We start from the raw sequence: 17,624 nt of genomic DNA, 5'->3' as shown, positions 1-17,624 counted from the left end.
TTAATCATTTAACTGCAGTTGACTAGTTATATAGGCCTACATCACAAAAAAATGCACTGCTTTTGAGTTTTGACAACAGCTATGACAATAATGTATGTCTTGATGTTTTCCATCTTACACTTCTGATCCATCTTTGTTGTCTTGGAGAATAAATGCTTCTCATCGCAACTGTTACTAAGGGGAGGCGGGAATACGTGCAAACCACAGTCTGTGCAATCATTATTCAGAAAAAAACTGACCAATCAATTTTACCGCAGACGGCCAGTTCCGCCTTCTTAAATGGTTGCCATTTCGGAGTAAAGCCCTCATTGAAATATTGTGTAAGCCTATATATATATATATTTTTTTTTTTTTATACAAATTCATACTACTTATTATTGTATCTGACTCATTAGTAGCCTAAGTTATTGTTTTTATAGATTGACAGAATTAATTTGCATCTATAATTACTATAAATAAGCATGCCAGAGGGACCTATATTGTGTGTGTGTGTGTGTGTGTGTGTGTGTGTGTGTGTGTGTGTGTGTGTGTGTGTGTGTGTGTGTGTGTGTGTGTGTGTGTGTGTGTGTGTGTGTGTGTGTGTGTGTGTGTGTGTGTGTGTGTGTGTGTGTGTGTGTGTGTGTGTGTGTGTGTGTGTGTGTGTGTGTGTGTGTGTGTGTGTGGGAAACGCACCCCAGAGCAGCCCTCCATCATCCTAAAAAAAGGATGGTTTTATTTGGTGGGATCTGGCAACCTCTCACGCATCAGCGTTCACTGTGAATTGGTCTGATCCACACGCGAATTTTCTCCTTGCTCAACTACAATTTCTTCTCTTAAACTGTTCGATTTGCTTGTCATGTAACTGAAATTTCCAGAGACGGAAATTTATACAGGTGAAAGCTTTTGTCCGGAAAAAAAACATTCAAGATGGGTTGCGCTGGATTCACCTGCTCCAAGAATTCCCTGTGCGCGCTCAACATCCTCTATGTTGTGAGTAACCAATGGATGAAGGGAAGCAACCATATGGAACATCTTTATCAGCCTTTATCGTAATATTTGCACATGTGTTTTATAAATGCTCATACAAGAGGTGTTTCTGTGCGGCTGTATTACAGTTCTCGGCGTCTCAGGGCTCATGTGAATTATTTAGAGAGATTCTTTGTGTGGAATGAGGCCGATGAGCGGTTCTGGTTTCACGCACAGCCTGTAGAATAACATCCCGGTTTCCTCGCAACTCGTCTGTTTTTGGCAAAGTCACATCCTGCTTTTGTTCTACTAATGCAGATATCCTGCTTCATTAGTCTCGAGCTGATATTGTGGTGCTGATTAAGCTCTTATCTTCATTAGAGTAGAAACTAAGAAAACATTATAATCAGCTGTTATCATTCACTTGTAATAGAGATCAGGGTAATGTCTCATTGTCACATGGACTAACCTCTAAATAATAATTTGTGCTTTTGAGGAATGAATAGCCTTTTGTATAAACATTTTGTGTTATGATGTGACTGTTTTATTCTCAAGTGACATCACAGCTGTTGGGTCTTTCTCGTCATTTGCTTGCCATTTACTCCCTTGAATGATCACTGACATAATTAAAATGAAACTGAACCTTTTGGGGAAAAAAAAAACTTTGTTTACTGTTTTCAATAGCCTACACAATGCAATAACTTTTAGGATTTGGGAAATTGTTTAAGAATCTGCCATTATATATAAAAAAAATAAATAAAAAAAAAACATTTGAATGAACATGGTTCACGCCATGTCGTGCAATTACCGTAACTATTCTGACCAGATTCTGGCCTGTAAAAAAGCATTCACGTGACTAATTTTCTGGGAGCTACGACTTGTACCACGTGACCGCTGTACCACGAGAGTGACGCGACCACTGCAGATTTATTTTGGGGTTATTAGTGCTAGAGAATTTAAACGTTTAATAAATAATAATTAGTCCGAATTCGGGGACAGCTCCGAATACAGCGTCAGGTGTAGTCATGTTTAAATTATGGCGTGAATGCAGCATGAACTCTCCTTTTAGCTTATTTGACACTGAAGTGGGAAAATGTTATATTGAATATTGAGATTCGAAACATAATATAAAAAATAATAATGATGATGATTACTCAATAGTTATGTTCTAAAAGTGTTTTGTCTTTATCCCTGTTTCCCTCATTAATGATTTCTTATATTCTCTTAGCTTCCTCACCAGTTATTTTTTATTTTTATTTTATATATTATAGGAATAGTTTTTATTAATATTGTGAATTAGCTTTTATTTTTATGTTTTGATTTTAATTTAGATTTAGTATTTTTATGTGTTTAGGACATTTGTCTTAGTTTTTGTATTTTAATACTTATTTTTAGCTTTATATTTATTTCAGTTTAAATATTTCTAGTTACTTCCAATTAAACTTATTTATTTTAAGTAGTGGCTAAGGCAACACTTGTAATTTCATTTAATTTTTGTAAAAGTTTTTCATCTAATATTTTATTTCAGATTTATTTTAGTTAATGAAAGCAATTCAATGAAAGTTTATGTAGTTTTATTTTACATTTACAATTTTACAATAACACCACTGTTCCTCCCTGACTTCAGATGGTGAGCTTGCTGATGATTGGCATCGCTGCCTGGGGGAAGTGTTTTGGGCTGGTGTCGAGCTTCCAGGTGGTGGGTGGCATCATTGGAGTAGGGGTCTTCCTCTTCTTTGTTGCCCTTGCTGGACTTATTGGTGCCATGAAGCACCACCAGGTTCTGCTGTTCTTTGTATCCTTTACTGTGATCATAAATAGACAGTGAACAACATAGCAGTTGTAGTGCAGTGTTTAGACATTGGTGAGTATGTATGTCAAGCAGAATGAATAAATCATTTTAACTGTACTGTGCAATAATTATATTAGTGGGCTGCAATTAGCTGAAAGTTTGTGGCGCATCTGAAATTGTGTTCTATATGAATCCGGGTGCACTACATTCACCATGTTATCAGTATCATGCGACCTACCAGCGTCGGTTGCGTCGCTTCACCGCCATTCACAGATCCTCTCCCGTGGCCTCATGGGAAAGTAAAGTGTCCATTGTATGCACACTTCAGAAAGTAGTAGGTCATCCGGGTACTTTTTGCCTACTCTTTTATGAGTACTGTGAATTCGGACATGCTTCTTTTGTCACATACTGTTTTTCGCCTAGTATGCGATATCGGAAGCAGCCAATGTTTCCATAAATATAAATTTTTATTGGTGTATGTTGTAAGATCCTTCTGCAAACTGAACACCACTGGAACCACCCTATGTAATTAGTCAAAAAAGAATGAACTCAAACTAAAATAGCTAGTTATTTATATTAATTGGTTGAAATGCTTTTTTCTAATTGGATCAAACCGTTTATTAATGTTCATATACATATTTTCAATGACCTCATGCAAACAAACTCTAATGTGTGTCAGGTATTTGTCTTTCATTACGATGTGGTCTGTGTTTTTCTTCATTGCTCTTGGAAATGAGACAGGGTTATGATCCGCTCATGTAATGTATTTCACTCTCTTTCCATAGAGTGGTGCAGCTAACATGACAAATGAGAGTGCACATCAGTGTACTACTTATGTAAAAAGGTCTCTTAAACTAAATTAAATGAAGTTATCCTGAGATGAATTTGGGTCATTACTAAAAATGTTTATAGGAAGCTTGTATTACACTCGGATACTCAAGGAGGAATGATTGCATGATTATTCCAGTCTGTTAATGGATATGGGTGTAATGACGGGTCTACAGGATTAGGATCCATCTGCAGTTTTATTGAAAACGAGTTATGCAGTAAAGGTGCAATCTACAGCAAAGACAATAGCGAGGATGAGACAATAGCGTAAAGAGAAACAGGCGGCAAAGGTACAGCGTCCAAAGGCAAGCAGAGTTCAGGGCAGGCGGCAAAGAATCAAACACGGGTGATGAACTGCAGGAGAGTGTGCAATCAGTCCCAGGAATGAGGGGCCTACAGGAAATGAAGTCCAAATGAGAAAGTCAATATTCGGGTGATGGCTCCCTCTGGTGGTGCGAAGGAGGCGGTGCGGGAGCCTCACTTGTAACAATGGGAAACTATTTTAGTATATTACATTTCTTTCTTACTCAATAAAACATAAAATAATCATGTTTTTTTCATAGCTTACAGTGTAATACGATTTTGTATGTCATTGCCATTTATTATTGGATTCCAACCACAGTGTGCCTTGATTCACATTATGTCTTGTTGAATCTTTTGTTTTTATTTAAAGTTTAGATATTTAATATAGAACTTCTGAATTTACAGATATAGTGGTAGACCTGGTGTTAACAGTTTAGAATAGTATTTATAACATGTGTATATATATACACACACACACACACACATATATATATATATATACATATATGTATGTGTGGATTATTCAGTGATTTTACTCGGAATATTTCTGAATTGGATTCTGTTTTAATCCTTAATTTGTTGAATAGTACATGATTATCCTGTTCCTGGTGTTTGTAGTTCAGTTTTCAGTGTCTAGTGCGTGTCTGGCTATCAATGAGGACCAGCAGGTAAGATTGATCACTGTACTTCAGTATACTGTATATACTAGCATAAATCCACTTTGGTGGTTTGTAGTCTTTTGAAATGTGCTACAAATATAAATAATTTTGAAAGAATTAAAAAATATTCACAAGGATGCATTAAATTGAATAAATTAAACTAAATACATTTTTTATAATGTTACAAAATATATCTATTTCAAATCAATTTATTCATCAAAGAATCCTGAAATATCAACTGTTTTCAACATGGATGATAATAATAATAAATGTTTCTTGAGCAGAAAATCAGCAAATTAGAATGATTTCCGAAGGATCATGTGACACTGAAGACTGGAGTAAAATTCAGCTTTGCCATAGCTGGAATAAAGTACATTTTCAAACATATTTAAATAGAAAACAGTTATTTTTACTGTGTTTTTGATCAAATAAATGCAACATTGGTGAGCATAAGAGACTTCTTTAAAAAAAACATTTCGTGCTCCAAATATTGGGTCTAAAATGAACTAAAACTAAAATGACTAAAATTAACCCCAACCCTAAACTTTGATGCATGTAAATGGGTGTCATTTTATTTGTTTATTTATTATTATTGTTGTTTGTTCGATTTTGTGTTTTCTCATAAGTTGTCATGTGTTTCATACCTGTGTGTAGAATCACCTTCTGGAGGTGGGCTGGAATAACTCTCTGACCACTCAGAGGGACGTGGAGAAGAGTCTGAACTGCTGCGGTTTCTCTCACATGGACATCAATGGAAGCTGTGCCGCAGTAATTTCCTCTGATACACACTCTTCATTGTTGTTTTGTTATGTTCTTGAAGTATTGCTTGAGCTGAACAATATAAATGACACCTGTGTGGGTGATAATGACTGTGTTAATCATTTGCATGCTTATTATGATAGCATAAGTTAGGCAGTTACATTATTTGTTCTATTATAATAACCCTGTTTCACTTTATTTTGATGGATCCTTTTAACACATTCTGTTGACTAGAAGTAATGTTACACCTATATGTGTACTAACTCTCATTAGAGTGTTAGTAGAGTATTAGTTAGACTGGTTGGTTTAGGGTTAGAATAAGTTACCATGTACTTGCAAAGTTACTTATAGTCAGTAGAATATCTTTTGGGGGAGCATCACAATAAAGAGTTAGCAGATATTAAGCAGACAGTCTACTTATACTCCAATGAGAGTTAGTTGACAGGCGTTGCAAAGTTACTCATAGTCAACAGAATGTTCAAAGGGGACCATCAAAATAAAGTGTTATCAATAACTCACTGCTCTTGCCAATGTCTGTTCTGCTTTTGTGCAGCCCTGCTTCCATTACAGCACTTGTACCACATGTGCAGCAAAGATCCAGGAGCACGCCGGCGAGGTGCTGCGCTTCGTCGGAGGGATCGGTCTCTTCTTCAGCTTCACTGAGGTCAGCCTGCTAAACTAACTTCTGCTTTGATCTCTTCTTTGAAATTCTTCACTGAATTTTGACAACCAGAATGTTTTCTGGTGTTTCTTGAGCTTTCTTTAGTGTGTAATGTTGCTGTTTAAGCATGAAAAGGGTCTGCAAAGCTACAAAGCACGAAGTCCACTCCAAAGGGAGTTATTCTCTATATCAGGAAGCTGTTACTGAACTCCCTGAAACACCACGATTGTAGTCTTGGGTGAAGAAACTCTTTTCTACAGGGAACGTTCACATCACAATATTTCTCATTTAAATTAATCCCACCCAAGACATACGAAAAATGAAGGGTTGAGTTGCATTGCAAGTGTATTGAAACTAACAGTTATGGTAAGATTCGTGACATTTCCAAAACACGCTTGAAGCGGTTGACCATAACACAACCGACTGACCCATCAGAGCACCCTAACTTTTAGGGCACCCTAACAACTGTCAGAACCAGCAAAATTAAAATGAAATGCCAGAACCACTCACCCTCAGGTCACACTGGGCTGTCAGTGACAGCATTCCCTACGGTCATAGCCCAAGCTATATGCTTAACAGGAAAACCTCCATAAACTTAGTTGAATGAAAGGCCTACCTGAGTCTGCTCAAGGGTCTAGGACCACAGCTTCAAATTAGAAGGGGTCCCTTCTAGGGAATGTGGCTAGGGAACTCGGAGCACCAGCCAATCACTATTCAGGGGAACAAACTCACTCGAAATGCCACCAGGAAGGCCTGAGCTGGTGTCACTTACATTGGACATTTCAGGCTGGCCAACTTCCTGTCTGTCCGAAGACAGAGCCTCTGGACACTTGCCTTTAGATAAGGCATCCAACCCGAGGGACTGCGAAGCTGACAGTGAACCATTCTGCCCGGATCTCAGAGACGGGGTATCCAGGAGAGCATGACTCAGCATAGCGCTTACAACCCTTGCCAGCGAGGGGAGTTTCTCTGCTCGATCCAGAGATCTACCCAGCGCTTGTGTTTCAAAGCACTGAGGAGGCCTGAAAAGGCCTAAGGACTGATCTAACTGGGAGGCCTCACGAGAGGCCTACAACCGTCTGACCAGACTCAGGAGGCAGAGTACTCATAGTGACCCTCAGTGAGGGGAGCACATGGCCTGCCTGGTAGGCAAACCAGGCTGTAGGCTAAAAAAGAGATTCCGTGAGGGAACCAGTAGCAGAAAGTAAACACTTTAATCATGCTTAAAGAAGAAGCAGCTGAACTCATAGCTAGCGGCCACTAGCTGCCAGAACCCAGTATCGCTGGGAAACCACTTACAGGTAGGCCTGGTGATGCCTACTACCTGATAACCTGTAGGCTGGCTACCTAGTGCCCATACTTGGGAACTCGCCTTCAGGGAGGCCTGGTGAGGCCTACTACCTGATAGCCAGTCAGGCTAGCTGTCCAGTTGCCCATATGTGGGAATTCACCTTCAGGGAGGCCTGGAGAGGCCTACTACCTGATAGTAAGCTAGAAAACTGGTTGCTATGAACCCTGATTCCGGGTGTCAGTCCCAGAGTGGCCTGCTAAGGCCAGCTGCCCAGTCCTGGGGCTCAGTCTCGGAGCGGTCTGTTAAGGCCGGCCGCCTGAAAGTTTTTTTAGGTAAGAAACTGACTGCCATGAACCAATAAGGTTGGGGACTGAGCTTCATGGTGGCCTGATATGGTGGCCAACCTCCTGACATTGGTCTTACTTGCTGGCAAAAATAACCCACTCTATTGGGGGTTTGCCTTCTGGGAAGTCTAAACGGCCAACCATACAGTGGCAAATCTTATTTGGTTGATCATGATTGGGGCTCGCCTCCAGAGAGGCCCACTGAAGCCAACAGGCCAGTGAATTTAACAGCCAAGCACCCTATCTGCTGGCTGTGTACCCCGTCACTTGAAAACTCATGAGAGGCACGCCAGTGCTGTCAGCCATCTACCCATACTGTTGGGGACTCGCTTTCAGGGAGGCCTGGTAGGGCCTACTAACTGATAGCAAGTCTATTCTGCTATGAACACAACACCTTTGGGAACCATACCTCACCAACTCAAATATTAGTCTTGAGGCTGGCAACCTGGTCGCAGCTTTAATGCATGTCCCACAACATTGGGACTCTCTTCCGAGGAGGCCTGTTAAGGCCTTCTACCCGTCAGTGAGTCTACTGCCCGAACTACTAAGGCCAACCACCTGAGGCAAGCTGGCCTAAAGAGCCCTTTTGGGAGCTGCCCGTCAAGGAGGCAGATAAGCTGTTTACACAGCGCCTACAGTATCCTGTTACCTAACCACATTGCCCATGGCAGTGTACTCAGCAAAAACGCAACACCCCTTAAGCGAGGGGAGTACAACATACGCCACCCTGCCTCAATGGAGGCCCCAGATTGAGGGGCCTACCATCTATACGCATGGGCGTCAGCTCATGACAATGCTCTGGATTCAAGGGAGCGTACTTCGAAAACCAAAATGAAGTGAAGGTTAGAACTTTCCACTCGACCCGAGACGTAGTGGTGTGCGGTAGAATGATACAGAGCTGAGAGTGGAGTACTCAGAACTACCCTGTATCAACAGAGGAGTACCAACCACCTGCCCCTGAGAATTTAACAGGGTGTGGGCCTGCCAGTGGCTATAGAGGTGACAGAAGTTTTTCTGCGTCCAGCCTAGGGGAGTGGGGCTTGCTTGTAAGCCAACCACCTTCAACCCATCGCTTGAGCAGTGCCTCAGCGAGCTGAGTGGAGCCTACTCTGGAGGCCCAAGTCCATATGCTAGCTCTGCAGCGGGGTCCGGCAAACCAAAAACAATCTCTTCACAGAGCGAAAGACGGCCTAACCCTGCCCAAAAAGACCCATTGTACTGGGGAGGCCTTATTGGAGGCCTAACCTTAGGTCTTTATCAATCACGCCTCTAGATTAGATTAGATTAGATTAGATTAGATTCAACTTTATTGTCATTACACAAGTTTTTACAGATAGATATGTACAGTGAACATAATATACAGAGGGTTATTACTATAAACAGAGTATACAGGTGAATATGTACTATGAATATATATACAGATGGCTGTTACTATAAACAGAATGTGAACATAATATATAGATGGCTATTACTATAAACAGAGTTTTACAGATAGATATATGTAATAAGTTAGGCTAAGATGAGCAGTATAACAATGGAATTAAAGTAGTGCAAATAAAGTAGTGCAAATAAAGTACTCTACACCAACCTGCATTACTCTTCTTACCCCCGAATGCAGAGAAGGGGGCGGGCCTTGGCTGAATGACTCCCTATTGGGAGGAGGCTCTCATATAGGGATGCTAAAAAGCCTACATTGACATGGTTAAGGGCCAGAGGCAGAAAATACTTTAGCAGAATGCCTTCACTATCCATAGTATAACCTAGGCCAGCTATTGAGGCGGCCCTGGTGAGAGCCAGCCAATAAGCATAGATCTACCTGAGGCTCGGAGATATCTCTCCGTGGCCACCATTGCCGCCATCGACCGGCCGATCGCGGCAGCAGTTTGTTTAGTGGCCCGGCGAGGTAGATCTGTGGTGTGGTGTGGTGTGGTGCAGCTCAGCAACTGCCTCAGGGGACAGACCGCCCCCTGGTCGAGGTCCCCCAGCAGATCGGTCTGGTAAGCCAGCAACATCGCCATGGTGTGCAGGGCAGCACTGGTCTGACCCACTGATGTCAAATGTGACGTTGTCTTCAGTGGTTTGGGTGGCAGGGTTGGAGCTCTCAGTGTTGATGCCCGCCCGCATGCAAGATATCTCACAAACAACTCGTTGATGGGCGGCATTGACACATACCCATGTTCTCCTATCCCCTCAACATCAGCGAAACTAGCCCGCTGATGTCGGTGGATACGGGCAGAATATGGGTTCTTCCATGCCCTCTCGATCTCAGTATGAAGATCGAGAAGGAATGGAAGGCTCACCTGAGCTGGTGGTTTATGGCCGGGGAGAAACCGATCGTCAAGCCTACTGCGAGCGATCTCTCCCCTAACGCGCTGCCATCAGTTCAGCAGAGTGGCTGAGAGGGTTCAGAATCTATCTGATTGTCATCACCCTCATCAGCCATCTCCTGCTGATCCTGAAGAGCATTCGCTGCTGGGCTAAGAGGAGGAGAGAAATCCTCCACCTGCAGCTCACCCTCGTCAGCCGCCGAATCGTCTGAGAGGGTTATCCCCCTCTCAAGGCGATCAGCGAGCTCCATCTGGGAACCCCATGATGCGCGTCGCCGCTCTGAACCACGAGGTCCACACGCTGAACCCTCTTCACTCGATAAGAGGGCCAGACGAGAGCGGGGTGTTCTCAAGGAAAAACGCTCACAGTTTGCACAGGCATCTCCCTTGAGAACTGCCCGTGCGTGCATGTTAATGAAGTCAGCGGCTGTCGCCGGTCAATGTGATTACCGTGATTTGATAGTGATTTCAAACACCTGTCACGCCTGAGGCTTTCCCCCAAAGCGTCAATCGACGTAGTGCGAGTTCCCTTTCGAAAGGGAACGGGTTAACTGCAAGTTAACTCACCGTATTCAGTGAATAAAAAAAAGTTTAACATTGCATTACATTGCAATTTTACTGTAAAATACTGTAAAATTGTATTGTAAAAGCATCCGAACAAATGGTTTTTTTGGGGTGCGGACTGATGGGGCAGTGAACCCAAGGAGTCAGTCCTAGAGTTCCTCCTGTCCAATTTTAGGGAAAAATCGGGTCTTTTGGAGACGTCAAATAGATTTTTTAGGCTGGATCCACTGTACATCCGACTGACTGCCACTGTATTCTTCCTTTTGATTCTAAACTGAACTCAACTGGCACTGAGAATTGGGTAAGAGCAAAAGAAGATAAACCGGTGTTTTGACAGATGAGAAGTTTATTCTATGTATCATCTTTTTACTACTTTAATTAATTTTACTCTAATTAATTGTATAACTGTATCATTTATCTCTTTTAATTCCTTTTATAACTGTTTTAATTTCCCTTGCTTTTATTTTGTGCTTATTTTCTATGCAAAGCACTTTGAATTGCCATAGTGTGGTATTTTAATTATTTTCTATGTAAAGCACTTTGAATTGCCATAGTGTATGAAATGTGCTTTATAAATAAACTTGTCTTGCCTTGCCTTGCCTAAAATGTATGGTTTTTGGAAGTAAAAAGAATGAATTAATTACAATATGACAAAATAATTTACACTTAAAATCTATACATATATAAAAAATTATATATGATTGTATTATTATGGTGGTTTAGTTCATAAAGTATTTTAACATTTTATCACTTAAAGGAATAGTTCACTTAAAAATGAAAATTATGTTATCATTTACTCACCCTCAAGTTGTTTCAAACCTGTATGAATTTCATTCTTCTGCTGAACACAAAAGAAGATATTTTGAAGAATGTCAGTAACCAAACAGTTGATGTACCCCATTGACTTCCATAGTATTTTTTATTTATTTTTTACTACTATGGAAGTCAATTGGGTACATCAACTGTTTGGTTACAGACATTCTTCAAAATATCTTATTTTGTGTTCAGCAGAAGAATGAAATTCATACAGGTTTGAAACAACTTGAGGGTGAGTAAATGATGACAGAATTTTAATTTTTAAGTGAACTACTCCTTTAACGAAATATACTAGTAAAAAAAATATACAGTTACCAATATGCCATCCCATAACACCTGAACACTGACACTGTATTTTTTTACAGAACATTTATAGCAACCATAGCTGCCAGTTTTTTACTGTACATTTAACAGAACATTTACAGTGTGTTTGTTTTTCCTCCCATCATTCTGGTTATTTCAGATTCTGGGTGTTTGGCTGACATATAGGTACAGAAACCAAAAGGACCCACGGGCGAATCCAAGCGCCTTCCTGTAGATTTGAATCGTATTATGTCGTCTGACCACTGGAATTCTCATTGGAGCTGTTAAAGAGAGTGTGTGTGTTTGCTTTTACTGAAGAGGAGACCAGCCTGTGTGTTCTTGCTGCTATATATTATTATGTGCTTGATTTTTCAAGAGTACAGTGTGAATGTACTGTACATCATGAGGCTGTACTTATAAGAATTCCTCTCTACGAAAGAACAGAACACCAAATACTAGTATACAGTACTTACACTAATGGGCTAAACAACAAAGACCATTTGATTTTATGTTAACAGTCTTATCTTATGTGGTAAAACACTTTAACAGAAAATGAGCTGCTGTGATCAAGACGTGCAGTGTGAGCATGACACTATTTATGTTGTTTATATATAAATATTGACAATATCAGAATGTTTCAATTCCACATTGATTTCTGATAATAAATGCACACATTTACAATTAGCATGGATGACAGTAAAAGTTGCTCGGAAACTGTTTGTATGCTAGATGTATTATTTGGACTTCATAATGAGTATGAAAAATGTAAAGAACTCAATTACTTAAAAAGATTAATGGATGAATGTTTTTTTGAGCACTGTTTAATGATCTCGGATTTCATAGTACATATTTATCTGCCCATTTTCATTATGTGTGTGTGTTAGTTTCACTGACTTGATTTCGTGTATTGTTTTTGCTTCTTGCATGAATTCCTCATTGAAATGTACATCTATATCCAATGGTTCTGTGAACTGCTCTCTCAAGCATTTGAAATCAGAAAAAAATAAAGACTCTGTGGACACAATTGTACTTTGGCCAATTTTGTCTTTTGTATAACTTAATTGTTGGGTTATGCCTAATGCCTTTATTGTCTGAAATCACCTGAAATCCCCTTCCATTATTTTAGGAGAGCGACTTCCTCTAACCTAAACCAATCAGAAACTGACACGCTCGGGCCAAGAGCTCAGCTAGTAACTAGGCAACGATATGACTCAGGAAAACACGCTTCCAGTGCCAGTTACTCGGACTCCTCCCACCAGGATACAAACCGGAGACTCCGTTAGCTGGAAAACCACATAGCCTCTGCTTTGAATAAACTGTGCAAACGTCGCTGCGTACACAAATTACTGCGAGCACCAACTTTTTGTACAACTTCATTTATTGAAAAAAGCAAACATGGAAATGAAAGCCTGACGGTTAACCGTAACAGAATCTATTCAAAGAAAGTATTTCAAATTTGTACAGAGCTTTACAGTGCGGTTCGTGCCGTCAGTGAACAAATGACAGAATGATAGTGACCCTCAGGGAAGTAATATCCTCTCGGCGGACAAAATTCCTAGATTTTTGTGTTCACAACTCTGTCTTCAAAAACTTCAGGGCTCTTTGCATGTTGCTTAACACTGTGGAAACAAAAGCAAACAAGTGACCCTGTCAGTATGATGATGATGTGTAATAACTTATCTTGGCATTAAAATTGCTTTCAGACTTACAGAGTTTCATGTCAGCCGGTTCATAGGCGTACATGCGGTTGGAATAGCGGCCTGTGATGTCTGCACGAACGGTCATGGAGGGATCTGAAAAACAGGAAAGATTTGAATCATTTATGCAGACTTAATGTGTAGGCCTACACTGTTAAAATGCCATGACCAATGAGTTATTACAAACTATATATTTTTAACATTGCTTTAACTCATCAAAATAAGTTGCAGTTATAGCCAATGTTACAAGATTCAACAAACATTTTTTTTAAGTCAGTTTAAAGTAATTTAAGTTGAAATGACTTAAATAGCCAAGTTGATTATACTTCACAATGTAAGGCAGTAAAAACATATTTACAGTGTGGCATCATTTATCTGTCTGTCATAATTAAATCAACTCACCAACAAAGAGGATTCTGGGAACATACTGTCCATCAGGAGACAAGTGCTTATCTGTGGTCTCATACTGTAAAAAACATGAATCCCAGGTCAATTTACAGACATTCACAATACACATAACAGACAGACCAGGACACTTTAACACTGTTAATTTATTAACAATGAGCAATACATTTGTTACAGGATTTATTCATTTTTGTTAATACAACCCTCCCTTGTTAGTTCATGTTAGCTCTGGTCCATTAAATAGCATATTAACAGATACAACTTTTGATTTTAATGTGTTAGTAAATAAGCATTAATTAAGATTAATAATGCTTTAGACTAATTTTTCATTGTTAGTTAGTTAACTAATGTTAACAAATGTAAAGTGTTAGTGATTTTACTCACCACCAGATTCAAGACCACGAATTCCTCATCGACCAACTTCTGGATGTCTTTATCCTCAGCAAATGCCTTCTTTAGAGCTAATTAAATAATACAAACATGAAGAACAAACTAAGAATTTTAAACTACCAGTCAATGAAAATATCAAAATAAAAGTTCAGCTTACCCTGGCTGTGTGGACAGTCCTCCAGGTGAAAGATGACCATGAGGGGCTTGTTCCTAATTAAACAGATAATACAAGTTGTACAAAATATTAAAAAAAGATCATATACAATCAATTAAAAAAGGTAACACTTTATTTTACAGTGTCCTTGTTACACATTACATGTACTTTCTAACAATTATGCATAATTACATGCAACTAACCCAAACCCATGTTTTAATTCATATTACTCAGTACTTAAATGTATAATTAGCCTACACAATTACACTTAAAATAAAGTGTAACCAAAAACAAAAAAATCATATAAAATATCATCAGCAGATCTTCTATACACACAAAATTACTGATTATTGAACACCATATACTCTATAATTCTGTATAATACAAGCTTTTCTCACTTGGATCGTGACCAAAACAGAGCTTCCTCGTACGTCTGTGCCCAAATCAACTGGTCACCCCATCCTGAAAAGAAAACAATACACAATATGAATCATAAAAACCAAAATCTACTTAGCCAATGTGGATGACTGCTATACAGGCCATTCAAATCAATATTGCACAAAGCGAGGTCTGGGGTTGTATTTCACACAATAAAGAACTAGAATATTACTATAGGTAATCTCAATGAAAATGATCCTATACTTTCTGCGTATACAGTTCATTATGTAGCTTCAGTTCTGCTAGTGTGACAGATAACGACAGCACACCCGCTTAGCCATTATTATGCAAAATTTGCTGAAAAGAATGTGTCGGGATGTTTTCATGAAGCTGACCTCTGGAGAGAGTCTGAGGAATCCTCTTCTCCTTCTTCGGAGTGGTCTTCTCAGGCTTCCCCATGGCAGAGGACAAGGCCACCAGGACCAAGAGCACTGATAGTAATCCTTTAATCATCTTCACGAGCTGAAAGAACAAAGCATTTCAATATATAGCTGTTAGGAAATGACAAAGCATGATTTTAACATCCGTCCCAGCAGTTGCGTGCTAGGAAGTGATCTTTAGCAAAGCCTTCTGGAAAATATACAAGCACAATGCCCCTTTAATGACAGTTCCTCACCTGTTCTCAGGTTCCCTGCTGTGTGTGTTCCGGCTCAGACTCCTGGTCCTCTGTTTCCACCCTCTCTCACCTGTTCGACACTTATACACCTGTTCACCTGAGGCTCCGCCCACCCCTCTCCTGCTCTGGAATGCCATTCTGCGCTTTGAGGCTGGTCAGCCCCATTTTGCATGCCAACTTTCCATTAACTTTTTTATTTGGCTCGGTGCCAAGGACAGGTCGGCAGATATAAGTCTGATAAGCTTTCGAAGACTAGTATGATTGGGCTTCTTAGGATTGGCTCAGCTCTAATCCGTGACGTCAGAGGGGTACATTATAATGGGGTTTCGTAATTTGAGGCATGACGTGGTGTTAGAATTAGAAACCAATGTTATGCATTAATATCTTAATGGACCATTTTGTGAAATACATTGAATCGACAAATTTGATTGAGCTAATTATTATTGAACAGCTTGTAGGAAATCTACTATTTGTATGTAGAAACATTTGGACATTCTAACTGGTGCATTATAATTAATCTGATATCTGTAATATAATAGGGTGTGGATTTTAATAGTCTTTATACAAAGTCTAGTTTGCCGGTGAAATCCTACCCCTCAAACATTTGTTTAATGAAGCGCTCAAATGGAAGTTTCTTGAATTCTGACGTGTCCTTAAGACGGCTGATTATGAGGAAGACTTTTGGTGTAACTTTTTTTTCTTGTGTAACCTTTTATTATTATTATTTTAAAATATTCAGTTTATTTTCATTCATTTTCAAAAATGTGCGTTATTTATACATTTATTATTATTAATTTAATAATATTTATCTTTTTTTTTTCTTTCTTTTTTTTGCGAAAAAAAAGAAATGCATGTCTTTAAAGGGATAGTTCACCCAAAAATCTAAATTTGCTGTTAATTTACTCTCCTTCAGGCCATCCAAGATGTAGGTTTTCTTTAAAAAAATCTTCAATTGAACAGTAAAGATGATTTTTAGCTGAAACTGTAGCTGAAACTGTCAGGAGCCATGGGTATTATTATTATTTTTTACTCTCAAAGTGACTATTGACTTGCATTACACAAATCACCAAGGTAAACAGTTTCAGCTAAAAATCTTCTTTGCTGTTCAACTGAAGAATAAAGTCGCCTACACCTTGAATGGCCTGAGGGTGAGTAAATTAACAGCACATTTTCATTTTTGAGACTCACGATTCTATGTGAGAAAGACATTTGGAGTAACTTTTTTTCTGTGCAACCTTTTATTCTTATTTTTAAATTTTTCATTCAGTTTATTTTCACTCATTTTCAATCATATTTATTTATAATTTATAAATATATATAATTTATATATATTTATATTTATATACATATTTCATTTATTTATCATTATTATTTTATTTTATGAATTACATTACATTACAGTGAAGCCATCACCATTGACATTTTGTTTGATCATTTGGAAATGATACTGACAACTGTATAACATGTCAGTTGCAGGCGTTATTGTGTAACATCCTTTGCTGAGTTGCTCAAATGTCGAAAGTTAAAATTTCCGGAGCAAGTCATAGCATCAGTGCTGGTGAGCTGGAGAGGTGAATGCTTAGCTAATTTCATCTTCTCTGAAAAATGACTCTCTCTGAAAATAATGTTGTAATTCAGGCCTGACAAAGTCCCTTTCCACTAGCAGCTCTGGGATAATGTGACCAGTGGAGGATCAATGGTGTCTTTGTGCAGAGTGGAATCAACTCAAGGCCTCTACGACAACCAACACCACTCAGACTCAATGAATCAAGTCTTTTTATGACTTCACTCTCTGTGTCCTTCAGGTGGACGTTTCTCTGTCACTATATTTCTGCCATTGTGCTGAAAATGACAGGTTTGACTTACTCAGACAAACTAAAGATTCATCACAAACAAAAGGCATGCAGGAGACTAAAGCAGAGGATGTGCTACACATTTAAGACAAGCTGTTAAACCTTCAGAAAATGTTGTTTATAATAATCATTAATTATTAAAATATTATAATAATATAATAATGAAATAACATAGAATATAATATAACTTTAGACAATATAATTAAATTATAATATGGTATTTTTAAAAATGAAGAGTTCAGATGCAAAATCCTCTAAATGCCATCTGAAATTTTCTTCTAGAATGATCATTTTTATCAAGCTCGTATATTTAAGTTCAATAATTTCACTTAAATGGCAATGCAAATTACCTATTAATTGTCATTTAAGTGAAATTACTTAACTTAAATATACAAGCTTTATAAAAATTATCATTCTAGAAGAAAATTTCAGATGGCTTTTAGAGGCTTTTGCATCTGAACTCTTCAAATATTATAATA

At 38.8% G+C, this 17,624-nt stretch overlaps 2 protein-coding genes across 2 annotated transcripts; one reads left to right on the top strand and one right to left on the bottom strand.

Annotated features, from left to right (window-relative positions):
• The first annotated feature begins 737 nt into the window (after nt 1-737).
• On the top strand, nt 738-12,621 carry tspan13b (tetraspanin 13b). Its single transcript, XM_082186088.1, has 6 exons — nt 738-969; nt 2,573-2,740; nt 4,456-4,536; nt 5,182-5,295; nt 5,840-5,950; nt 11,753-12,621. Exons 1-6 carry the CDS (start codon nt 907-909, stop codon nt 11,825-11,827), a joined length of 612 nt encoding a protein of 203 aa, XP_082042214.1. The 5' UTR covers nt 738-906; the 3' UTR covers nt 11,828-12,621.
• Nucleotides 12,622-12,952: 331 nt separating this feature from the next.
• On the bottom strand, nt 12,953-15,444 carry agr2 (anterior gradient 2). Its single transcript, XM_082186089.1, has 8 exons — nt 15,293-15,444; nt 15,012-15,138; nt 14,637-14,700; nt 14,242-14,294; nt 14,079-14,155; nt 13,692-13,755; nt 13,302-13,385; nt 12,953-13,211 (listed from the first exon to the last, which is right to left on the bottom strand). Exons 2-8 carry the CDS (start codon nt 15,127-15,129, stop codon nt 13,162-13,164), a joined length of 510 nt encoding a protein of 169 aa, XP_082042215.1. The 5' UTR covers nt 15,130-15,138; nt 15,293-15,444; the 3' UTR covers nt 12,953-13,161.
• Between the last annotated feature and the right edge of the window lie 2,180 nt (nt 15,445-17,624).

The sequence above is a fragment of the Leuciscus leuciscus genome, assembly GCF_965113295.1.
Source record: "Leuciscus leuciscus genome assembly, chromosome: 12".
NCBI lineage: Eukaryota > Metazoa > Chordata > Actinopteri > Cypriniformes > Leuciscidae > Leuciscus > Leuciscus leuciscus.
Note: the sequence above shows the minus strand (reverse complement) of the source record. Positions and strands in the feature narration are given on the sequence as shown.

What these genes read in the sequence shown, in the direction of transcription:
- tspan13b (XM_082186088.1), top strand. Translation starts at nt 907, where the DNA reads ATGGGTTGCGCTGGATTCACCTGCTCCAAGAATTCCCTGTGCGCGCTC. An exon ending in CTATCAATGAGGACCAGCAG is followed by an intron (nt 4,537 to 5,181) that starts GTAAGATTGATC and finishes ACCTGTGTGTAG; the next exon opens with AATCACCTTCTGGAGGTGGG. An exon ending in TCTTCTTCAGCTTCACTGAG is followed by an intron (nt 5,951 to 11,752) that starts GTCAGCCTGCTA and finishes TGGTTATTTCAG; the next exon opens with ATTCTGGGTGTTTGGCTGAC.
- agr2 (XM_082186089.1), bottom strand. Translation starts at nt 15,129, where the DNA reads ATGATTAAAGGATTACTATCAGTGCTCTTGGTCCTGGTGGCCTTGTCC. An exon ending in CTGTTTTGGTCACGATCCAA is followed by an intron (nt 14,295 to 14,636) that starts GTGAGAAAAGCT and finishes CTGTTTAATTAG; the next exon opens with GAACAAGCCCCTCATGGTCA. An exon ending in GGACTGTCCACACAGCCAGG is followed by an intron (nt 14,156 to 14,241) that starts GTAAGCTGAACT and finishes TTATTTAATTAG; the next exon opens with CTCTAAAGAAGGCATTTGCT.